The following is a 26851-nucleotide window of genomic DNA, read 5'->3' as shown; positions in this document are numbered from 1 at the left end:
AAAAATCAGTAGCGATTTAAAAAAAAATCCATACAAACTTTCAACTCCTATTTCATCCCGTTAAGAGTCGAATATTGCAAATTCCCGTCTTAGCAAGCCTATCCTACCTACATCCTATAAAATAACTTCTATGCAAAATTTGAGATTCCTAGCACTTGTGGTTTCTGAGATTTCCTGATGAGTGAGTGACCTTTCGATTTTATATATATAGATAGATAGATATATATATGAATAAAGTCTTTTGACGAAGACCATTTGAAATTACGCAGCAACTCAAATATAACAATAATACAAATGGAATATGAAACAGTTACCTATAAGTGACGAGCACTCGTTTAGACAGACAAAGCCATTGTTTGACTGGTCGTTGCGTTTGGCGGCACTTATGCTAATTTCTTTTGAACAACGCCACAACCTTCCTTTGCGGAGTAATGAGCACTACATTACCTGCACTATTATATTTTGAGGTTATGCCAACCTCGGCTGAGACTCAAGAATTAAAAAAAAAAAGAGTTGATAAGTGCAAAAGTCGTCCCAAACCACGACTTCTACCTAGACACCGTTATAACTGACATCATTTTTCGAAATTAGGTTGCCATCAAGGATAAAGCGTCAAGCAAAAAACATTCCAATTTTCCTCAAAGTTAAACAGCAGGTATATTTCAAAATATTTAAATATAAACATATTGAATATTTAATTATATAGGTACTAATTCTTTTTAGATAAATATATTCTATATGTAAATTTCATTGTAAATCAAAGAAATTAGAAAGAACAAAAATCGTGTGGATAATACGAGCGTAAAACAGGCGAGGACACGGATTGCTTATCACAGATAGATACGTCCGAATCGTCTGCCAACATTGGCTTATCGCCGTTCCACGAATTCGTCCACAAACACTTGCACTTATCACTAAATATTTCACAATCGCTTAGCGGAGGGAAATGTCACAAAACTTTTCGAGCATTAAATAGTTATAAAATCACAGTAATATAAAAAATAAACTAAGGCGTATGTAATCTATAAAAATTGCAAATGTACTTATACAAAATAAACATCTTATCAGCATTTTTTTAGTAATACTGTTTGATATGGTTATTTTTTTAAGTTAAGGCTTATGATTCTTTGTGCACTATAATATTACGTTGAAAGATACACCTATGTGGAAGAGGATGCGTATGACAAACGACAATTTGGCACGAAGCCCAAAAGACCAAGGATATCAAGTCTAGGGGGTACATACTCGCAGAATATTTCTTCAGTATAAATACAAAACAACTTTCTCTAACAATAAAAGTTTCACAATCATAAAAGTTTCGGCGTGACTAGATGGTCTAATCGTCGTATAGTTTAAAAGATTAGGACGTTTAGGCGGGATCCAGGGGCAGTCAGTTCAATTGGGTTAGATCCCTATATGTCCTATTTTATGCAAAATTTAATAAAGTTATAAACGTTAAGTCTCTCCAATACCTTTATTTAATTGGCATTTAAATTTAAAACTAAATTTGTATCGTATTTTTTACAAATTAGTGTATATAACATTTCTTTAAAAATGTTAACAATACAAGTATGTAGAGATAAATCAACAATGTACCCGTATAGGGTTAATATTTCATATAAAAGTAAAATTCACTTAACACTTAACAGCACGACAATAGAATAATCAAGGCATAATTTGGAAGCAAGTTGAAGAACACAGAACAGCCATCATAAACTCCAAGTTTACAAGACACAGGCCCTGTAACATTCCGATCGGAACATGTTTTTCAGACATATTGATTTAATTCTGGAGTCAATGCTGGAGCAGCTGATAACGGCCAATAGTATATTGAGGTAGTTCCTTGTTACCATTGCTGAGTTACAACCAGGAATTTTAAAGTCCTTCGTCGTTATCATTTACATAGAGGACACTCCAAGTCCATTGTTTATAAAACAGGGCCACAACCCATATTTTATCTTATCTAGTTGATTATCAATCTCTGCAGCGAGTGAGAATTTACAATGTTATAATGTTTGTAATTGTTGATGCTCATAATTTTATAATGAAAATATATTTAAATAACATAATTTAATGTTTATAATTAAATATATTCATGAATAATAATAAATAAAACGTAATATTATTTATTAATAAGTGGACGTTTTCAAATATTATTAATAATCAACTATCATAGAAACTAACAAATAACAACAACAATAGTTTATAAATTCCTTATTTCCATCTACCCAATGTTAGCTTATACCCAATATTATTAGTTAGCTATATTGGCACTAAGCCTCGATCCTAAAGTGTTAATCTATATTAAAAAAAAAAAGATAATTAAAAGTTTGCAGGCCTCCGTGGGCACAATGGTGATGCAAATAATCGCGATTATGGCAAGGTTGACGTCGGCTGAGGGTTCGTTCAACTGACCGCGAACGATGACACGGGGCGCGCGCGCAGCGTCGCGGCGTCACATGCGCACTCTCAGCCCCCCATCGAAATCTTCCAAATTACTTGCCAAATACATAATATTATATTCTCTTCTTTCTAATCTAATAAATTAGAATTAATCTCAGTATTATATTGTAAACCCTACACTCTACATTACTCTACATAGTTTGTACAAACAATTATACAGCAAAGTAGAGACAGACCGTACATGATGCAACGTACTGTAATGAGGAAAATGTTGTTGAAAAATAATAACAAGTAGAAAATAAGCGTTAAGTTTAATGACACTACGTCGTATGTAAATTGGATACACGACAAAAAAAATAACTCACCAAACCAAAACAGCCAATGCAATCCAAAAAAACACAACACAAAAAAAAACTACGTTTTTGTACGAATTTTTAAGAAACTTGTCGTAACTTGATACAACGGGCGCGACACGCGTGCGCGCAATGAAAACAATCGACTGACAGATGTCGTTTCGCGGCGGAAAACCCCTCAGCAGCCGCGCAGCGTCCTCTACGGAGAGTGTCAATATTATGCTGCGTCTGGACAAAGGTTTTTGTTATCTAAAAGCGGTGGCAGTGATCGTGGCCGACACGAGCCGCGCGGTCAGCGGTGGAGCGTGGAGTGAGGCTCGCGCGCCGGCCCCGCCGCCGTCTGATAAGCCTGGCGCGACGCCCCCCGGCGACGCCTACGCCCCACTCGGCGGTGCATCGCGCGCACCACCGGCCGCCCCACGCCAGCCGCCAGACAGGCCCCCGTGCAGTATGCACCGCACCTACGCAATTTCACAACTGCAGTCTGCATCACACCGCGGCATTTGCCTCGCAACAATATCGACAACTTTCGACTCCTTAAAAAGACGAGGAAACACGCGACGCTTGCGAAACCTCGGCGGCAGCCCAGATACGAAGGAGAACAATGAGGCGCGAACAAACGGGAAACCTTTTTAGTATCGTATCCTCCTAATTGGGCCGGAGTGCGTCGGGCGAACAGAAACTCTATATGCAACGCGATCCGTTCACTACATAAACGGAATAATTAAATTAGTGCAGACATGTCGGTAGTGTCGGCCACCTATGATGCCGGTGTTGCAATTCAATGTTTACATCCAACAGCTGAGGTTTGAATTACTAGAGTAAGCGTACAAAATGTTTGTACATTATATGTATACTAGCGGACGCGCGCAGCTTCCCTTGCTTATTTAGGCCCCCCTAATAATAATTAAATAATTTCTAATAAACCATGAAACATGTGTTCAATGAAATATTTTTAAGAGTCCAAATTTCAAATTTTATAAAAATCGGTGGCGATATAAAGATTTTTCCATACAAACTTTCAACCCCTTATTTGCACCCTTAGGGGGTGAATTCTAGAAAACCATGAAACACATGTTCAATTAAATATTTTTAAGAGTCTGAATTTCAAATTTTATAAAATCGGTAGCGATTTAAGGATTTTTCCATACAAACTTTCAACTCCTTATTTGCACCCTTAGGGGAAGAATTCTAGAAAACGATGAAACATGTGTTCAATTAAATACCTTTAAAAATCTAAATTTCACATTTTATAATAATCGGTGCCGATTTAAATTTTCCATACAAACTTTGAACCCTTATTTCACTCCTTTAGGGTTAAAATTTTTCAAAATCCCTTCTTAGTGGATGTCCAGATTACGAAAGTTAACATCTGTCCAAATTCCATGTTTCTACCATCAGCGGTTACAGCTGTGCGTGCGTCTTACCTCAGTCAGTGAGGACAAGTCCTTTTATATATATAGATCAAAGCAACCTACATATTATAATTACTAATATTAATTATTAATATTTGTCTGTAATATATACTTAAATAGTAGTTTTACGGGATATATATATTATAGGTTTTGATAACGCGGCAAATTAAATTGACAAACTAATTTTGTATGAAATTAACTCTACAAATATAGGTTTGTACCTAATGATATAGTGAATTTTTCTATGATATACTAATAATTTTTCAAAGTTAAGAATTGAGCTCCTGAGCTTCTGAGTCAACTAACATTCTTAGTTTCTAAGCATCTAAGGGTTCGTAGACCTGAAAATTTTATATTTACTTCAACTTGATACCTCCACTACAAACGACAATAATGTGATCCTATTAGGGTACCATTTTTTCCTTTTGAGGTGCGGAACCCTACACGCTCTTACGCAGACAGCGTGAAAATTTCTTTAAATTTAAATTGATTTAGAATTTTTCATATCTTCCAGATATTTTCAGTTATATATTGCAAGGTGCAACTAAAGCCAATTTACTATTTTCATATTAAGAAAATTTTATAAAATATGTAACGAAGTACAATAAGCCATAAAGTTCATGTCATATTAAGTAATATGTATTTCTCTAAATATCCTCATAATTTTTTTTACTTCACTAATTAACGTAACCAGACAATCTCTTAAATAAAAACAAAAATCCAAATGTCGCTGCAATTGTAAATAATTTAATAAATTAACATTATAAATTATTAATTTCGTATTATTGAGAGCATCAATGTTGAGAAGTCAGAGAGAAAAAAAATTAAAAAATAACTACAATATAAAAATGACATAAAATGACGAAAACGCATTCAGTCGTAAACCTTTAACGAGTACATTACTCTCGAACTGGCACATCAGCGCCAATTTTACGAACCGTACAATTTGTTGAACATGCCTTTGAAAATATTTAGTGAAAAGATTAATTTGACGCGAAAGTATTCTCCATCCACAATGACCCAATCAGGAGGACCCAATCACAACATTTAAATCATAACAAAATGTTGACGGTGGCCCAAAAAACCATTATAAGAAGATTTTTTATGACACGGGAGACCAATGTCACACGGCAAGGTCCGTCAACCGAGAAATCTGGCGAGACGCGTTAGGCCCACATAAATTACCAGATTAATCTTTTCAAATAATTTGACCTTTTCATCTGACGAGGGTTCATTAAATAATGGCGTCGGTATTGGAAGTGCGCTTATTGTGCCGTCTATCACAATTTTTGTTGTGGGCGGGAATAAATCTTGTTCAATACAAATCCGAGTGGAATCTGATTTGTGATAGATAACAAAAAGATTCTATGAATTGTTTTTTTTTTAATTATATTTGTTGGATTGACGTAAAATATTTGACACAAAAAGTTTTTTTTTAATTAATTTACTGAATGTTATATAATATATACTTAATACATGTATATAGGATTTGTCACATTAATGTGTATGTATGTGGTATGTACTTACGAATATACGAATTATAAAACTGTTACTCGTTACAGAACAGGGTCACGAACCTCGTTAGGAGAGAAATTTAATTCATATAGGTAATTTAAGTGATATGGGTGTTTCTCCAGTCTGGTTAAAGTGTGTGTAAATTGGTAAAAAATTGAAAATGAGACAAACAATGTTTGTCCTACAAACGCGTTAACATGAAAAAAAATTAAAACCAAATATATATTAAATATAAGTATCCAATTACCGTTACATTAGAAGTATAAAAAGAAAAAATACAATATCAAACACATAAACAGCGAGAATGAAAATATCTTACTATAAAATAAAAACAAACACAACAAAAAGGATATCAGTAGTCAAAGAATGCTAAAACCGCGTAACTACATTTTTATATTTCTCAAACATGTAAGTAATATTCCATTGTGTGCCTTAAGAGGCGCACACACAGAATACCACGAAACGAAACACCAATAAAGCACATAGGACTTTATTATAATAATATTGACATCCTTCAATAAGGCAGTCGAGACGGAAACGTGGAAAATGTCAGTAATCTGCACAGCGTAAGTAAGCACGATTCATGCCCATAATCGGAACAAGGACTCAGCAGCTGTTGTAAATATCAACTCCACGCTTATTATTGTGACGTAAGTGCTGTTGCTTTGTGCAACAAAGAAAATCAACTGCCATACCGTTATTGTTATCCTTTGTTCTTTGAAAAAAAAAAAACACGACATCTACATAAACTACAGAAGTAAACATTTTATCTATATCGTATACCTGTAGAAAATGTAATATCTAATAGACGTCGGCGGCGTGTTTTGTATGTCCAACAAATACCGGGCATGCCGACTTCATGACTCACTCGACACCCAATTCGTCCACTGGAGCTACGTTACAAGCACCAGTGTAGGTGTAGGTTCAGGTTACAGCAGTCATTTCGTGCATCAATTCATGAACCTAGTTCATTAGTTAATGCACAAAACATAGTTTTATTTAGTGATGATATTGGAAGGAATATGGGTTCAATTTTGAATTCTTGTTTACCGGGACAGTCAGCTGTTAGTTTTTGTTATCCGTCAGCATCCTTTGAAGTTCTCATGCAGAGAAGTTTAAGTTATAAATTTAATAAGTGTGACAAACTTGTTATATTATCAAGTAATAGGGGAAATTTAAACAAAAAACAGTTAAATGAGTATTGTAAGTCATTATTAAACTTAGATATAAGTAAAATAATTTTGTTTACATTTCCTTATTGTAAAAATCAGCCAGAAGCGGAAAATAATTACAGATATAAGCTAAACTCTACTCTGCACACAATAAGTACATATAATGACAAATTTCATTTAATTGACACTAACAAAATAGTTAGTAAAACTTTATTTTTGACTCAAAGTAAATATTATTTTGGTCATAGGTTTAAGAGACAGATAGCTTCTGTGCTATCCTATTATTTTGACTTATCAGCCAAGAACTTGGCTACTACTTCAACTGCTTCTATTGAGCAGACTGACATTCCAATTTATTCTGACATTATGTCTAATAATTTACACTCTGTTGACATTTCTCAACATTTAAATTAATTTCTCAGACAACAGAGGTAGCAACCTCTAGCTCTAATTTATTATTAAATATCCATTTGATCCAGCCAGCTTTACAATTAAATTACAATAATCACGCACATTGCACATCATCACAATATCCGTGCAAAAATAATAATAAAAATGTTAATTCTATTAGATTAGTTCATCAGAACATCTGTTGCTTGACGGGGGGCAAGCAGCTAGAGCTGGAATTATTCATGAACTCGGAGGAAATTAGTATTTTGTGTATTACTGAACATTGGTTAAAGGTGAACCAGCTCATGTTTAATTTCAGAAACCACCGGGTAGGAAGCTCATTCTGCAGAATCAACACAATACACGGGGGGTCGCTTATAATATTAAACAAGAACCTTAAGTTCAAGGAACGGAAAGATATTGTGTCCCTTTCTGTAGAATGTTCTATCGAATTAGCGTGTGTTCAATTAGAGCAATTCATTGTTATATGTGTATACAGACCTCCCTCCGCCAATTTAAAATTATTTTTAGAAGTAATGGATGAGGCCTTAAGCAAACTTACCAAGTCGGGTAAGCCTTTGTTAGTGTGTGGGGACTTTAATGTTAATATTTTGGAAAGTTTTAGTCCCACCATTAATTTATTAAGTCTTTTTAAGTCACACAATTTACTTAATTTATTTATGGAGCCAACCAGAATAACTCCTACGACTAGTACTTGTATAGATAACATATTTACTGACATTATTCCATGCTACAAAAGCATTATTAATAAATTGGATTCTGACCACTCTGGTCAGCTAGTAGAATTCTATAGTAAGAAAAAACAGGTGGCTAAGAAAAGAATTGCTGTTGTACCTGTCACAGCTAGTCGTTTGGAACGTATGAGAGTTAGTTTACTAACTAATTTACTAGTTTTAGATATAACTTTACCTCCCAATTCTTTGTACAATTCTTTTTTTTACTCTTTTATTAATAAATTTCATTCAATATTTACTCCCAAAGAGATTACAATTACTGATAGTCCTATCTTTGGAGACTGGGCCACAGCAGGTATTTATAAGAGTAGGGAGACACTGTATATGTTATATTATGAAAAACAGTTTAATAGTGGTGAAGAGTTTAAAGAGTACTTAAAATCTTACTCTAAAATTTTCAAAAGAGTTTGCAAAATTGCTAAATCTTTATTTATTAAAACAAAAATCAGAAATAGTAATAATAAAATTGAAGCCACTTGGAAGGTTGTTAATGCCGAGACTGGGAGAACTAGGGTGAAAGATTCTAATTTTAAACTTAGTATTGACGGTCACATTGTTGATTCCGATTTGGAAGTGGCCATTGCATTTGAAAAGTTTTTCTCTACTTTCCCAGTCAGTCTAACAAACGATTTAGGTTCTTCCACCACTATTGCAGAATCGTTAATTAAAGACAATGTTCCCGAATTTTATAATGGTTTCGTTTTCCGTCATGTAAATTATTCAGACATTAGTGTAGCTTTCAAATCAATTAGTATGAAAAAGACAGCCGACTTGTGGGGTGTCTCAGTTAATATCATAAATTCTTTAATTGATATTTTGATTCCTGATTTAGTTACAATTTTTAATAGATGTATTGATTGTGGAGTGTTTCCTGATTTGATGAAATATAGTAAAATAACTCCATTGTTTAAATCAGGTAGTACGCAAGACCCCACAAATTTCAGACCGATTTCAGTACTACCTACGTTTAGTAAAATTTTTGAAAAGCTGATACTCAGTCAGCTTCTTACTTATTTTAATAAAAATAAATTACTGCACACAGGTCAATTTGGTTTCACTCGTGGAAGGTCAACATCTGATGCTGGGGTCAAATTATTAGAGAGTGTATTCGCGGCTTGGGAGGAGTCACGTGATGCCTTTGGGGTGTTTTGTGACTTATCCAAAGCATTTGATTGTGTGCAGCATAAAACTCTTATCAGGAAGCTACACCACTATGGTATAAGAGGCATTGCTTTGGATCTTCTCACTTCTTATTTAAGTGATAGGATTCAAAAGGTAAATGTCAACGGGAAACTATCACACGGGTCACCTGTAGCATTGGGGGTGCCACAAGGCTCTATTCTGGGTCCGTTTTTGTTCCTTTTGTACATTAATGACTTACCTCACCTTATGAGAGATATCTGTGAAATGGTGTTGTTTGCAGATGATACATCTTTAGTTTTTAAGGTTAATAGACAGCAATTGGAAATTGACGATGTAAACAATGCTCTTTCTAGGATATTGCACTGGTTTAGTGCCAATAACTTGCTTTTAAATAGTAGTAAAACTAAATGTATCAGGTTCTTTACTAAGAATGTTCAACAAGTAGAAACCAGGGTTTTGATGAACAATAAGGAACTTAAAGTAGTTAATGAAACTGTTTTCTTAGGTATAACATTAGATGCTAAGTTACAATGGGGTCCGCATATAGAAACTTTATCTGGTAGACTTAGTTCGGCAGCGTATGCTGTCCGCAAGATTCGTCAACTGACCGATGTTGACACCGCGCGTTTAGTATACTTCAGCTATTTTCATAGCATTATGTCTTACGGCCTATTACTTTGGGGTAGTGCCGCTGACATAGATACCATTTTTGTGCTCCAAAAACGGGCTGTCCGAGCAGTCTATAAAATGGGTCCACGGGAGTCACTAAGGAATAAATTTAAAGACTTTAACATCCTCACACTACACTCCCAATATATTTACGACAACTTAGTATATGTGCATAAGAATATTAATAAATTTAATAAAAACAGTGACCTCCATCAATATAACTTAAGAAATAAAAATAAGCTTGCTGTGCCCTTCTCTAGGCTCCATAAAGTGTCTCACTCATTCGTAGGTCAAAGTATACACTTTTATAACAAACTTCCAAACGACGTGGTTAATTTATCACTGAACAAATTTAAAAAAGTGGTAAAGCACAGGCTCTGCCAAAAAGCTTATTACTCTGTTAAAGATTATGTTCGCGATAAAGATGTTTGGAAATGAGTTGCTCTATTTCTAAGTTAAAATTGTTAATTGTGATTTATAACAAATGTTGGCATTTAAAAAGAGTGGCCATGAGTTTCTTTGCCTGTATCTTCTCATGAGCTCAACCATTTGAACGGGCTTTTTTCAAGTCAAAATTGCACATTTTTTTTGGTTATTTTGTTTTCCATTTTTTTTTTATCTTTTATGACATGTCCAAGTGAATGTTAAGCATTTTTATGGAATAAAGATATTTTGACTTGACTTGACTTTGAGTGTAACGGGCCTTAAGATTTTTTTTTCGAACTTGAGGTTAATGCTATTAGCAATATTGGCTTTTACAGCGACACCGGTTGGGTAGGGAAGGGGGTACCTGAAGAAATGCAAGCACTATGTGGCTGCCTGTGAGGAAGTGTGGGCGCCCCCTACGGGACTCGAATCTCGTCTTGCGGCCGTCGAGCGGACTGGATGGAGCCCTTAAGACATTTTTCAAACCATATTATAAATTTAGCTATAGCAGTTTCTAAAGAATGCCGTTGTCTTGGCAGCATTACAAGTGTGCGGTATTCCATAGTATATACATTTGACTCAACATCAACATAAAGGTGCAATATAATAAACAAACAAAAGTCTTAGATAAGCACAAAGCTACTTAAAAGAATTCACAGAATGGTCGTGCCCAAGTTGTTCACGAGGGTGGTATTGTCAGACAATTTTAAAATTCTAATTGCGTTTGTGTGACCGCTGAGAAGCGACCGTGACTAAAATGCACGAACCAGAAGCATCAATCAAAGATAAATTAACCTTCTAAATATTATAATAATTTTACCGCTACAGTCTCACATAGAGTAGAAATATGCATAGATTAATATATTGTCATATATGATTTTAATTCTCATTTTATATATTTAAAAGAAAAAATATTGATAATGATTTATCTATTATATAAATTGATATATTATTTATTAATAATAATATTAAAATTAATATATTCTAATACATTTATGGTGTTTGACTGATGCGGTTGATTGAAATCGAAAATTATTATTTTTTCTGAGATATAGTAAGCATAGCTTGACCGCATAAAACGTAGTAAAGTCTTAATTATGTCTTTATGTTTTCTAAATACCAACGTAATAAATCAATAATTTCTAAAGATTAAAAAAAACATTTAACTGTAAATATGTCTCTGTTAAAGACGACGACGTGGGTGGTATTATAGTAACAGTGTGAGCGAGAGACGTTAACACAGTAAGCACTGTACCTCCGATGGCAGGTAACAAATTTGACATGTCAGAAATGTCATTGAACATATTTTTGTGAGGACATTACCCTAATTTTTATGTTAAAATGTACGTCCTTTTTACCTCCACGCTGTTGCCCGCACATGGCAGGGTAGGCAGAGGGATTTTTGAACTCTAGTGATAAGGCACTCCGTTTCCGTTAAGACACTTTCGTTTTACACTTGCCGACAAAGAACACAACATCGCGCTTTTGCCTCGTTATCAAAGCGAAAAAATTTAAATATTAAATATTTCATTCCCCAGACTGGGAATTGAACTCACAACAGTCGCGTTTACAACCGCATACTTGTACCCTTGGACCAGGACGACCTCTAAATGTATGTCCTTAATTAATATCTCTTTACAAAAACAAAAAAAAAACTAACCAAATACTTAACTATCATCTTTTACAATAACAACGTTTGTGAAATCTTATGAAAGTGGTTGTCCCAACAAACAAAGCTTTTAGTGGTTTACAAAATCACTTAAGATTTACGTATATTTGTAAGGGCTATTCGGGTTGTAACTTTTAAAAAGAAAGTATGGAAATTTGTCTCGTAGACAATGGACCAGACACTTTGTGTAATGGACCAAAATGGATAAGCCTGGTCAACTTATCTGCTGCGGAGGTAATAAAGAAGTCAATTCTAAACATTACTGTTACAATTTGTACAACGACGTAAACTACTGCTGCAGTTTACGATGATATGGACCGTTTATTTTGAGAGTGGTGTAAGTCCATTTTCTTTTGTTTCGAGAAAATTAAAGGTTAGTATGTCGATGATTATGCAATTTCATTTACCGACTGATTTTAAGTTGTTCAAAACATGGGTTTTTTTTGAGAAATTAAACACGGACAAGTCATATATAAAAAAATGACATTAAATTAAGCATGAATTACGTGATAGCTCATTTTTCTCAAAAATGGACTTACACCACTTTCAAAATAAACGATCCATATTATTGAGTTCTATTTTCAAATAATTTATATAGTTTTTTAATGTTCTACCATTGTTGTTATCTTAGATAACGGTTTTTTCGAGCTTCACGCTGTATCTCACACATAACAGGGTGGACAGAGGGAACCTGGGAACTTAGTGTTAAGACACTCCCTTCCAATCAAAGACATATAGCGGTTAATATGTGATACTGCTATACCGTTTTGCACTTTCCATCGAATTCTGGATGCATTACGTTTTGAGTGACGGACTACAACGCCGCGTTTTCCCTCTTTATCAATTGTTAGGAAATGATGTATTAAATATTTCATTCCCTACTGGCCTTATAAATAAAAAATGTGGTTTTTCGTAGTAAATGTAATTGATTTCTTCAGATCATAACAAAATATATTATAATTATATAAAGAACAGTATTACAAGTATAATAGGTTTCAAACTACTAACAACAATGATTCACCGGTCACCAGCAATTCTATGGATTTAAGTGCAATAAAGAAAATGATTCATTATATTACAATTATAATTGTTACGGCGCTATTAGGTATATTCTTTGTGAATTTTATACTCTTTATTCTTCATTATATGTTTTATGTACAATGTTTCCTTTTGGCCAATTCTAAGTTGTCTACAATTAAAATAAATTGTCCACATCCGGCGTTTATTGGCTGCAGCCATTTAATAGGTGTCGGTCAAGCGGACCCATCTGCTCGATTTAACTAGCTAGCCCAATGATATTTTAATCAGGTTAATAATTAAAATTAAATCAGCTTCACGCTGTATCACGCATACATCAGGGTAGACAGAGGGAACCTAGTGTAAAGACACTCCGTTCCCCACTATCTGCCGAATTCTGGAGGCATTACGTGTTGAATGGCAGAACTCAACGCCGCGCCTTGCCTCGACACCAGAGCGAAGAAATGGAAATATAGACGTAAATAAATATTTCCCATCCTCGAGTGAGGATCGAACTCACAAACGTCGCGTTACAGTCACATCTTTGTAGCGCTGCGCCACGAAGACCTCTAATAATTAATTTATTGAAGTTAATAATTAATTGAGATCTAAAATCAACTTTGTAGGTATGGTCAAAACTAAAAATAAATGTAATTCTTAAATTCTTACGTAGAGTATATTGCATAATTGAAAAAATAATTAATAATTTAATTTCAGGTAAAACGTTAAAACTACGCAAAAAATACAACTCTGGGATTTCCAGGCGTACGTGAGTTCTTGGAAGCAATACGGTGCAGGAGAAATTTCACAAGAGCGATGTAGGTCAAGTCAGCCAGCCGGACTTGAAGTTTTCGCCTCACCAAAGGTTACCAACGCTACCGGCGCGCTACCGACAAGTCCGGTTGCGCTTGCGCAATTGATAGACTCGTTTATCAGATCTTAAAAGATCAGTTGTTTCTAGAACAATATTTGTGCATTAAATTATGTTCGTTAAAAATAATTACTAATAAAAAAAACTATATTATTTGCCTCATGTTAATACATGTTAATTTCTACACTGCCACATTGGGTAAACCCAAGGATTTCATTCATGTCCAATATACGTAGATACTAATAGAACGTGTTTGGCAAGTGAATTAGTCTGTGGTCAGTGAAGCTTCCTAGCATATAAAAAATACACTACAAATCATTTATTTAGTATAATAATATACAAAAAAATTAAATGGCCTCCTTTTAAGCTTAAAAGAATATTGATGGGAGATTGATGGTGTATGGAAACATAATATTACAATGTCATAGTTTATTACCAACATATTTTTTACAAATATTAATAAATACAGTTAATAATGTTAAAAATCAACATCCTCATTAATAAATAGAAAATTTGAAGCATTTTCGTTACGAACAGGAAAATAATAACTACAGCCTACGTGATAAAACTCACATTCAACAACAATTCTGAAAATGTTAAAGGAAAAATTATATTATAATGCAATACGTAGCAACAAAAAACAATTTTAAAGAAAAAAACCTGTCAAAGGATTGCTATAAATTAATTTAAGTAGCGCGGTCGCCAGACTTCCAAGAAACTCAATCGGCGAACTGTAGGTGGGGGGGTGACGTCATCGTATATACGTCATCGTCGATAACTATTAGCACAAATAAAATAAAAGTTTCTACATAATGATTATAGCTATATTGAATATGAATTACCAAAAAACATTTAAAAATAACCTAAAATCGTAATTAAAACACGCGAAATTATGAAATAAGTAATTTTAAACTTTAAAAAAAAATCGAAAAAATAAATGTATTAACACGTAGAAAAAAAATAATATTTTCAATTATTCAATAAATATAATTACTATTTACATAATATAATAAGAAATTACATTGGTTAAGACGCCCTCTATCGGACAGTTAATGAAGTAAAACATTTTTATCTTAAGAAATTATCAAACATGATAACATAATATACATGAGTAATTTTCAATAAAGTGTATAAAAACATCCGTTGTATGTACATCTAGTAATAATTGTCCACGTGCGCAATATAGCAATAGGTAGACGGCATGACGTAAATACATTTAATATTACGAGGCACCTATTAATTTTTTTTGAACCACAGTTTCAAACATCTTGGAATATATTTTCTTAATATTTATAGAAAACTTATATAGAAATATTTAAAAGAAACGCAATATTTTCCCAATAAATACGCAATGATCCTTTTAATTGCAACATCTTAAATCATAGTTGTCAAAAACAATTTACTTGAAGGATATTTGTTGAGACAAATCTCTAAATTAAATGACTCTAGCCAATCTTCTATGAAATCGTATATGGAAAGTTATTTACTAGTTAATTAATATTCGCATCAGACCAAAGTCCAAAAACAAACTCGCCGTATAGAAACAATTCACTCACCTTTGGCTTATTATAATCCTCTATCTGGTAATCGAACATGGTGGCGAACATGAGACTGTCGTCTTGTTCGCTGTTGAGGAGTTGGTACGGCACCAGCTGAGACATCAAGACAGCTTTCACTACGAGCGGCCAGAACAACTACCCTCCAAGGGGTTAAATAAAACCGAATGTCTGTCTGTCTGTAATTTCAGGCAATACAATTCACTAGTTGATAACAATATGAGTCATGGGTGTGTTTTCTATCGAATACGTTCACGTTGCTAGAATTAATATCACACTGAGTCAGTTCGCGCGGTCGCAGCTGGTTTTGTATGAGCAGTTACAACCGCGGCGCGCACGCGCAAATCTACTTTTCGGTGTCGAAATGTCCTATACGACAAGTATTCCAATAATTCGCTTACCAAGCCAAAAAACTTTTTACCACTAAAGTCGTAGTTACACTCGAATGATTCAATAAATACTTTCTTCATGACACGCACGTGGAGTTTATGTTGTATGGGAAGATAAAGAAAAATACATTGGGTTGTGCCAAAGAAAATTAACATAATATTATTTGGTCCACCGGAAATACCAAGTAGTTTAAGAATTCCTTTAAATCTTAAGAAATCGTTCAGATAAATTACAAATGTAACAAAGATAATGTTTCTATGAAGCTATATTATATATACTCTACAAAAATTATATATACCTTTTTAGCAAGAACTTTAAATCGTCGAATGAATATAGAGTTCCCATCGGCTGTGATGGCAGTTCTGCTGCGAAGATCCGGCAAGAATTTCACAGTTGCTCATTTCCATCTCGATTTTAAAAATTTATTAGTACATAGATGATAGACTGGCTGGCTTGTATGAGATGAGAGAGCCAGATAATCTATGTATAAAAATGTATCTTTCCTACATTTTTATCCTTTCAATGTTTCAGAATAGTAGCTTTACTTAATAATAATTGCATTTTTTTAATATTTCGAGGAAAGGTATAATTAATCATTCATTCATAAATCAATGATACCGAACTCTACATCTATATATATAAAATCGAAAGGTACCAAAAACTACCAGAGCTAGGAGTTTCAAATTTTGCACGGAGGTTATTTATGCGACCTAGGTGCTCGCTAAGACGGGAGTTTGCAATATTCGACTTCTAAAGGGTTGTTTTTGGGGTTGAAAGTTTGTATGAAACTTCGTGATTACACGTGCTAGGAGTCTCAAATTTGCATGGACGTCACTTATATGACGTAGGTACTCATGGAGACAGAAATTAACAATAACGTAGTCCACGCGGGCGAAGCCGCAGGCGGACCGCTAGTATATTATAAAATTATTGCATATTTTCATTAATGCCTATGTTGTAAAATTGTGAATCGAGTTGTAGATACTTTTATATGAAAATTTCAGTATAAAGTACCTAGTGTAATATCGCGCTTATTTAATTCGTTGAAGTCAGCACCATACAGTCTGTAAATGAATAAATAGACAACAAAGATATATGATATATTGAATATACGTGATGTCATACACGAATTAAACACACATTACCAAGAAAATAAACTATATCAATAGCAAAATGATAACAAAATTATAGTACTTCACCTGCCATTATCAATACAATTCTGAAAATGTAAGCTTTCAAGAATTAAATTGGAACAGGTAAATAAACAGAATAATCCATAACCATTCTGAGAATTAAATTCGATACAAAATTTCCGTAAATGTTTTAGATAGTAGGTAGGTGATTTTAATTTTATTTACTAGATTATGTTATTCTTATTTTAATTGACCACACTGTGGTCTGTGTCATCCAGGATGTCACATCAATAGTTTTAGTTTCTTATTATATTTTTTTTATTATAAGACCGATACACCGAAATTGTATTAGTATTATTTATTTTAAAACAAGCAAATAATTCAACTTACCAACAAACTGCAAAAAAAATATACATTGAAAAAAAATACGCGGAATGCTATCTACGATCAAGAGTTCAAGGCTAGATTGACTAGCGATCACGCGACCAAGTTCACCCTATTTCTTCGAATTTCCCATGAACTCATTGGCAATAATAAACGTGTTCTCACCGATGGTATCTATGGTAACAGTGTTTACATAATATCTTTATGTCAATATATTTAGATATAAGGCAGTTTACTATTTTACTTTTTCCTTTATTTTAGATGTTCGCTGTATCCCTTATATGACAGGGTAGGCAGCGGGGAAACTAGTGTTAAGAAACGCTGTTCCCCTCTTTTCGCCAAATTTTCAAGACATGGCGTCTTCAGCAGAGTAATCCAACGCAGCGCTTTGTCAAAAATGGATAGAATGGATTTCATGAAATATATCCAAAGAAAGAATTAAAGAACGACGATATTATACTTACATTAAAATCAGTTTATTATTCAATTGGAAAACCCCACGTAATCGTCTGTGATTATAATACAATTTACAAGATAATATAAAATTTTAACGCCATAATTGTTATAATAGATAAAACTAATTTGTTTATATGATTTTGAATATCTTTGATATTTTATATGGATATCTAGTCTGTATAAATAATAGTAGGTACCTAGATAAAAATAATTTCAAAATGTCTGTGAAACTTGTCTTAAAATAAATTGTAAATAGACACTATTATATGCATATTAAGATATAATAATAAAGCGGAAGAGTTTGTTTGTTTGTTTGTTTGTTTGTTTGTTTGAACGCTAAGATCTCTGGATCTACTGGTCCGATTTTCATTGTTTTTGTTTTGTATGAAAGCTGCATTCTTCAGAAGTGCTATAGGCTATATAACATTACATTACACATATATACTAATATATTTTAAAGTACATTCTAATTTGACATGCAATTTATTCTGCCATGTTAATAACAACCGTCGTTGCTACGCGACCGCTACCACGACGTTTTGATATTCATCCGAAAATATGAAATAAATATAATAGTCACTTTTAGCATTTTATCTAGATTGAAATTATAGTTTACTGTATAACATAATAATAAATAATTAAGGAGATGTCACTGATTCCAAATGACCTAGCCACCTAGCGGGCGGCACAGTATGACCGACGCGAACGGGCAGATGACGTTGACGGTTTTATAAATTTTCATACATTTTCGAACTTTATTTGTTGTTTATAATTAATTTAAAATACACTTTGATTCTCTTCTTATTTTATTTGATATTGCCCGCTAAAATTATCCTACTCAATAGAGAGAAATGTTTAGTTATTTCGTAGAGTCGATATCTATGTACGCACGTACGGAAAACTTTAGGTACTTTTTCTAATATTAAGAATACCTATCTTTTAGTTACTTTTAATCCTTTTGTTAGTTCATTTCAATAACTCAGATAATTTTTTTTTAATAATGTGTATCTACTTATTATTCTTTTTGATTATTTGAGCTTATATTTTCTTACTAATTCTTTTGAGAATTGAAAATAATTTCATGAATATATTTAATAAATATCCTTATAGTTGAAGCAGGCGTAGCCGCGTCCGGGTCCACTAGTTAAGCTATAATTAAACTTAATAAGTTAAAATATATGAATTCATAAAGAAATAAAAACAATTATAGAAAATGTTGTTACTTAATATATATTTTATTTAACTTCTTAACTACTTTGGCCAATATTATAATCTTGCATATTATTTAATATGACATATTTAATTGTAATATAAATAATTTATGAAGAATAAAATCAAAAGATGAAACTGAATTTATAAATATAAGGAACAACAGCAACACAGGAAATCAAAAACAAACAAGAAAGTAAAAAGTACTGTCACTGTTTATATAAAATTTTACATACATATTTTAAAAAACTTTAACTATTATAGTTGCAAATATACTATTAAAATCCATATACTATTTATTATAATATGTTCATATCGACCACATTTTCGATATTTGGGTCAACATATTGCAACGTTAAACCTATCGTCACAGTTATACAGATGTGCTTATGTCACAGCTTAAATTGAATTCAAGAGTATTAGTTTTTTTATATATAAAAAGGTCAAGGTTAATCAAATGCCAGCAACAAATAATTATACATAATACCACATAAAATATACACTTATATTGTTGAAATGTAAAATTAATTTTTTAAAGCTTTACGGTCATATGGGAATGGGGGGAAGGGTCCCGCGCCCATCTAAGAATTTTTACCAACAAAAAATTAACCCTGAAAAATTAAAAAAAAACCTTTACACAAAAAAAACAGTTCTAAAGTCAAAGTTCAGTAAATAAGACATAGCCTAGTTTTAAAACACCCTGTTACCACCGCGTATGTTATGTGGTGGAACTCTACGCAGCGCTATGTTTTCCCAGAAATACAAGAGCGGAGCAATGGGATTACTTCATTCCCCCAAACAGGTATCGATCCCACACCAGTCGCGTTCACAGCCAGACAGTACGCCGGTGCGCCACTATAGTATAAAAAAATGTAATAAATTGAATGGGATTTTTTAGTGCCTTAAAATTCTTTCACTTTTCTAACCTTGAAAGTCACGTCGCGTCGGTTAAAAGCAAGGTCAATGAAAAATAGTTCTCTACATAAAACTACAAGTCGAAACTAAATATTAGTGATATAGACAAATTATCTTTAATTAGTTTTAGTCCACTATAATATAACATGTTCAAATAGATAATGAAGCTAAAATGCGAATTTAAATGTTCAAGCAATTAAAGTGCAGTAAAAGTTTATATTATACAATATTATGAAATAATAATAGCTATTGCGTTTATTAACGTAATAATATACCTATCTCATATCACGATTTTAGTTCCCTTAACAAAAGGCATCTATCTATTTGTATGCACAAAATTACTTATTTTTAAGGTAATGGTATTACTTCATTGCCCCGACTAGGAATCGATCCTGTGTTATTATTATTTCACAAATTTACTTGTTTTGTACGAGCCGATTGCTTAAGGCGTTGAATATTGTACCTAATGATATACTAGGCGCAAGTGTTTAAACGCGTGGGCAAGTACAATTTTCCACGAAACCCTGACGTCAGTTGCGGTCGGTCATCGCCTTCCTCAGTTAGCGTTTTCCTGCTATCAGTGGCAAGAGTACATTATGATGTTAAGACTTGTTTTATTATAATGTAAAGTAATTCAAATGTTGTTTTTTCTAATAAGCTGAATGTTTATTGCATATTTGAATACAAATTTCGCTTTGTATAGCTAGTATTTTCTTTAATGTGCTCATTTTAAAGAAATATATTATTATTGTGTATATTTAGTATTGTATATTTACTATTATATATTTAACATTTTTGGAACCTGACATTACAAACACTTTGCTGAAGTCCATAGTCACAGGTAGATCCGTGTAAGGTCTACCAGTAGCAGACTAAATGGCCATAAATTTATAATTTTAAAAAAATCACTATATCTCATACTAACTTTAGATTTTATTTTAAATATTACTACATTTGTAAAATTTTAGTTTTTGCAACTAGGAAAACTATTATTTACTTTATTTTTAAATTTCAACCTGTTTTTAATATGTTGTGTGTTAAGTCTGTGACAGTTGCTTAATACTGCTCTTCGTCTCCTTGCACCACTGGATGTATCACAATCTTGAAAATTTAATAATAAAGCATTTTGTTTCACATAATATATATAAAACTTAATGCACATAGTAAATACATATGCCTCTACTTATAACATATTTCAATTTCAAATAATATTATTAAAAGGGAAACAATACAATTCAAATAGCAGAGCTTATTATAACAATATACTGATATCAATATCAGTGTTTGTGTATATAATATAATAATATACACGTGTTTCCTTGAACATAAACATAACCCAGTTGGTTGTTAAATATGATAACATTAAAATATTACCTGAATTATCTCTTGTAATTTACTAAGAATAGTTAAAAATTGTTTTAATCAAAGAACTTTATTCTATTTCAAACACACATATTAACTGAGGAGGAAACAGTTTACGAGTTCATTTGTATTGGATAGAAATAGGTGCGAGAGGATACAGTGAAATCCATGTAAAATTTGCTTCAACATTTTGGCCTATCTGGAACTAAAATCAATTCATTTCTATAATATCCTTTGAAGGTGTCAGTAGATAGAAGCTTGGATAGTGGAGGTGAGTATATATTTTTTCGTAAGCAAATTATTTCCCCTTGGCTTTTTAGGTATTATATTTAGTATGACATATATATATCATCAAATCAATGTTTCAATCCAATCCCACCATATATATGGTATGGGGAAAATGTGGATTGGAAAAATATTACCTGAATTGTGGCTCATAATTTAAATTTACTAACCAAATAAAAAATCAACTATATAAAATGCAAGATACATGATTAAGAAATACTACACTGATAAGGTACAGAATCACAAGAAGAAGTTTATGTTGTGATAATTTACCATTTTATACAATATTTTCATTTCGAATTATTAAGGCTAATCTTATTGTATTATATCAATACTGTCAATCATATTTTGCAATACTTTGAAGTAATAAACATTAAGATGTCAATGCAAATCAAAGTTTATAATTTAATAAAATGACAACTAGAATATGTTAATCATTTTTTAATAAGAAATGTAATAAGAAATATTTCAAAAAAACACAATTTTAAGTAAAATAACATTGAAAAAAAAAACTAAAACTTTAACATAGTCCACTTTAGATTAGAAGTTTATATTATACAAACAATGATAGAATCATTATTTTCAAGAAATGATCTAAGCGATAGCATCCATATCAGGTGTTATTTGATAAGGTATATCATTTACATAGAGATTATATCATTGGTTATAAAATATGAATATGCTAGCAAGTATTTAAAAACTATTTTTCTTTTATTTATTTAATAATAAAAAATAGGAAACTTTTAAGTATCTTTATAGTATTAGTTTATGTTTTTTAATATTTTATCATCCAAGCATGATAAAGCTATCTGATGCTATATATTCAAATAAAAGATATGATACTGTAAATATATACTTAAAACTTTATTAATTCATCAAAAAACAAAAGGTAAAATTGATCATAGACATGTAAACAAGCAACAAGTTCAAAGCATTTTGAATTAAGATAAATACATATTGCTAATTAAAATATTAAAAAAATCACTTACTGTTAGAAGCGATCGAGAAGTAGGCACTGATGATGTGAAATCATTAGTAGAGGACCCCTGCGAAGACTGGCTATCACAGGAAAAGTCGGAGTGGTTGGAATGGCTATCGCTCACTTCAAGCTTCATCGTTGAAAGTTCTATGTAAGAGTTTTATTAAAAAACATAAACACAGTTTACGTAAGTGTTCCAAGAACGCACTGGATAATATCACAACGCAATTACCTATCACAATCAGTGTTCTATTTGACAGTTCATTGATGTCATAAATATCAAAATAATAAAGCAGCGCGTCGAAGAAATTATACACGAACGAGAACACAACAATGATGACTCATCATTGCAGTTTGCGAGGTGACGTCGTCGTCTCTTTGGGGATGCCCTTCTCCTGAGAATTTCTAAGCTTAAAATTACGAAACGTCTTAAACGCCTACTTTTATCTTTAACAAATATACATTTCTGTTATGCCATCCTACTTTAGCCTTAACAATTTGAAGGGTGATCTCATCGCCTATAATTGGTGTCATGGCGTGATCTTTGGCCAATAGCAAGCGACCTTTAGAGTTACGTCATATTTTTTGTAAAGCGCAAACTATTGTAAGATTTCTAGAAGTTTACTATTTTTCAAACAATACGACATGCTTGAAGAATATTTCTAAGATTATGAGTCGTTTCAATACTGTAAGAAATAAAGCTTTTCAGCAATATACTGAGAATATTAAAGACAAAGAAACTTCCACATACAATATGTTTATTGATTAGAAAATTAATAATTAGGAAGTTTACTAATTTTTAACATCACATTTTTATTGTTTATAAGTTGTGCTTTTGGCATTGTAACAATGTTAAAGTTCTTAATATTCTTAACATTACTATGGTTAATGTGGTTCATTTTAATATATGAAAAAATAATAAATTAATATTAATTATTTATTCATTAATTCAATGAAAAAAAAAAAAAATTTAATGCTTAAAACATTTCTCTTTACCACCACCATAGATTGTGGGTAATTGTGTTCTGTGGTGCGATATGACAATTTATGTCAATGTCAATCGTCCTTCAATATTCAATTTACTTTTGAAGTTTCGTGTAGTACAAGGAACATATACTAGAAGAAGCGTAACTCCCATACAAAAAATTTTGCCAATAGCTTTACACGCTTATACTACTAGCGCCGCATTTTATAGCACCAAACTTTTTCGGAAAAGCGGGAATATTCAAATTCAAAAGCATAATTACTAGTACAGTATTAGGGTAATTTTAATTGCAATTAACAATTAAATATTAATAATAAAACATCTGTCTGTACGGAAATCAAAATTACCAATTAATTTTGATTGATCATAATAAACAATCAATTGTGATTTCCGTACAAACAAAATATGTTAAATTGTTAATATTTAATTGTCAATTACAATTAAAATTACCCCAATACTGTAATAATTTTTTTTTAATTATTAAATTTAAATTAAAATGATATTGGTAAGTATAATATTAAAAGAATATAAATATGAAAAATGTTTTATTTTATATCAAACATTAATTACAAATGGCTGTTTCACATTTCTAATGATTTATTATACACTGAACTGGGAATTCTTCTCGAGGGGTCCTTCAGTTGCGGCCTGCAAATTTATATATAGTTGTATAAAGAAACAATAAGCCGTAATAACCACAGTAATGATTTGGTTAATTTAATACAAGTTTGCTTTATGAAATCGATTTTTTAAAATAAACTTATAATTTGTTCCTTTTCTAAACAAATAAAATCTTTTTTATTGGTATTTACATGTTTTAAAAATACTTACGGGAGAGAATGTGAAGTTATTGCAACAAGACATCCAACTCTTCTGGTGCTATTGTTTCTGCTGGGTTGTCAATCATAGGGGACTTTTCCGTGCCATTGAGGACATCAGCGTGCAGAGCAGAGTGATTTGGTGTTATGAAAAAAATGACACGCGAATTTAATTAAACATTGAAATATATTATCAACTAACACAACATATTTGAAATTTAGATTATTAAACATCCAATTTAAAAATACTCTAAATACTTACTGCCACCACCCACTTCCAGGTTCAAGATTCCTGCAGCTTCTTTTTCTTCAGATTCTGAATTGTCATTGGTGGTGTCGTCTTAGACATTAATTCTAATATTTTTTTCCAATGCTCTGCAGTTATGCTTTGGAATGCTGGCTTAACTGTAAGCTGCAAGTAGCATAAGTATTAGTTTGTTATTATATTATAAGTATTATATTAACATAAGTATTATTATAATTATCATGTTCATTATTACATACACTTTTCTTAACTATCCTTTAAGTAGTCATATCAAAATTAAATTTCCAGCATATATAGTTTATATTTGAATATTAATTATTTTCAATTGGAGCAAAGAAAAACTTGGCATTAATTTACATAAATCATAAAATAATATTTTATTAAATATTATATATACATATATTTAAATATTTCCTAATCTTATTATTCATTTTATTTTCTTTTGGTAATTTCCCTGGGAGTTGTATCACAAATTGTACTCACATTTAAGGAATACCTCTTCTCACGCTGTTGACTCTAAACCAATGTTTTTATGTCATCTTCACGTCTTGCTCTATTTCTCAAATTTTATATTTTTTTAAAAGTTAATGTCCCTTGCTTTAGAAGGAATCTCTTTCATCTGTAAAAAAAGAATTCATTTAAAATTCATATTATTGCATGTTTGTTAGTTTCTACTGGTATTTTTTTTATTTTCAACTGGGCTTTAATATTATAATTATAAAAAATAAAATAAATCAGCTTCTCACTGTATCCCACATACTGTCTCACTGGTAAGACACTCCTTTGCCTAAGTAACACTAAATATAAGAGGCAGTTGAGGCGCAGCAGCACAAGGGTGTGACTGTAATGCAACGGTAGTGGGTTCAATCCCCACTCAAGGAAACGAAATATTCTGATAATTTATGCTTTTATTTCCTTGCTACGGTGCAGCGCGGCATTGAGTTCCACCACTCAACTCTTAATGCTTCCAGAACAAGAAAGGCAGAATGCCTAATATATATTTACAATGGCAAAAAATAACTTTACCTAGTCTTCACCATTTATAGGTGAATAGGATGGCCCAATTATATCTGGCACAGCATATTATATGTTTAGGTTTGCCTTTCGCTTTTCGTAAAAACATGACATACTAACCACATAAGACTATTGGTAGTATAGGTAGTGTTTATAGTATAGTAATAGTGGGTGTAATGACTCCAAAAAAAATCTTAGGCCAACAACATTTGACCCAAGTCTGTGCCCTGAAACATGAAATAAATTTAGGTGAAAAAACCATAAAATATAGAACTGTGCTACTTATAGATTTCTTTCAAAAACAAATTATTCCCTTCTGAAATTACTTTTAATGACCCTAACAGTAATGTTAACTGAACACGCATATTCTAACATTTACTGCTCTCTGATATTAACATTTTACATAATAGGTTTTTACTTAAATTTGGAAGTTGTGTTAGTATTGTTTTAACAGCTACAAAACTTCAATCTATACACTGGCTACCGAATGAATAACGTAATTATAATGCTCGCAATAAGAGTTTGATTTTTAAGTTCAAAATATATCATAATATAATTTTCATTACTTGCTTTATAATATTTGTACACTTACTTCATAATATTTAGCTTTCCTGTTTTAAAACTATAAAAGACAATCGCCATATTTCAAGCACGTGTTTTAACAAACTCTTCAATATACTGACACGAAACCACTTAACTTAAAGTACATATTTTCGTTAACTAAATAAAAAAATATTAATTCGTAATACACACAAGAATTTTAAAAGTATCAAATGAGAAGATCAGCTAAATCACATGGAAATGGAACAACAAGATCGACCGCCATGTTAATTAACCCAACCCAGATAACATTGTTGCCATTGACAAATATAACAAAATAAACAAAAAAGTAACATGTGGAAAATGAAATTAATATTATAAAAGTCCAATTTATTCTATAATTCTTTTTGTCTAATATTCTTCAGCAGATAAATTAAATTCATTATAATTAAGCAAACATGTATTTTTAATTCCACTTTAACAACACACTAAGTACATAATTGCAGCATTGTAATTTGTCTATTATGTCTAGAAATCTTGGTACAATATATATTTCTGTATAAAATATACAAGTTATGGTTGGTACACAAAATTAAAATAGTAATGTGAAAGCATGTTCGAATCTTGTAACATAGAAGCAGCCTGGGAGGGTCACGCCTAAACGTAACGTGGAATGAACTAATGCGAGTTCTAGCACCAAACAAACACAGCCAAAGAATATCTATGTGTGCAGGCAAAACTTTTTATATGGGAGTTAACAGA

General features: G+C 32.0%; 1 protein-coding gene and 1 long non-coding RNA gene across 5 annotated transcripts in view; both read right to left on the bottom strand.

Moving 5' to 3' along the window:
• kay (transcription factor kayak) overlaps window positions 1-22955 on the bottom strand; it is a 35796-nt gene extending 12841 nt beyond the window's left edge. Inside the window, exon 1 of one of the 2 annotated variants that reach the window (XM_085189677.1) lies at window positions 22478-22955. In XM_085189677.1, the coding sequence (XP_085045803.1) occupies window positions 22478-22603 (126 nt within the window). In that variant the 5' untranslated portion in view covers window positions 22604-22955. Of the gene's footprint in view, window positions 1-15354; window positions 15646-22477 lie in introns of those variants that run through there. The other variant, XM_085189678.1, reaches the window with a different exon arrangement.
• A 1027-nt stretch (window positions 22956-23982) lies between these two features.
• LOC146536717 (uncharacterized) lies at window positions 23983-26412 on the bottom strand. 3 transcript variants are annotated; one of them, XR_014878230.1, is made up of 6 exons: window positions 26142-26412; window positions 25562-25776; window positions 25032-25154; window positions 24533-24682; window positions 24284-24365; window positions 23983-24100 (listed from the first exon to the last, which is right to left on the bottom strand). It is a non-coding gene; the product is annotated as an uncharacterized LOC146536717 (long non-coding RNA). The 3 variants fall into 3 exon arrangements; XR_014878228.1 differs by having other exon boundaries at window positions 25019-25154; window positions 26142-26410; XR_014878229.1 differs by having other exon boundaries at window positions 25019-25154; window positions 25670-25776; window positions 26142-26409.
• Between the last annotated feature and the right edge of the window lie 439 nt (window positions 26413-26851).

The sequence above is a fragment of the Heliconius melpomene genome, chromosome 8 (assembly GCF_056956725.1).
Source record: "Heliconius melpomene rosina isolate 202511_hmr_F chromosome 8, ASM5695672v1, whole genome shotgun sequence".
NCBI classification, from domain to species: domain Eukaryota; kingdom Metazoa; phylum Arthropoda; class Insecta; order Lepidoptera; family Nymphalidae; genus Heliconius; species Heliconius melpomene.
This window is presented reverse-complemented; position numbering and strand designations above follow the sequence as displayed.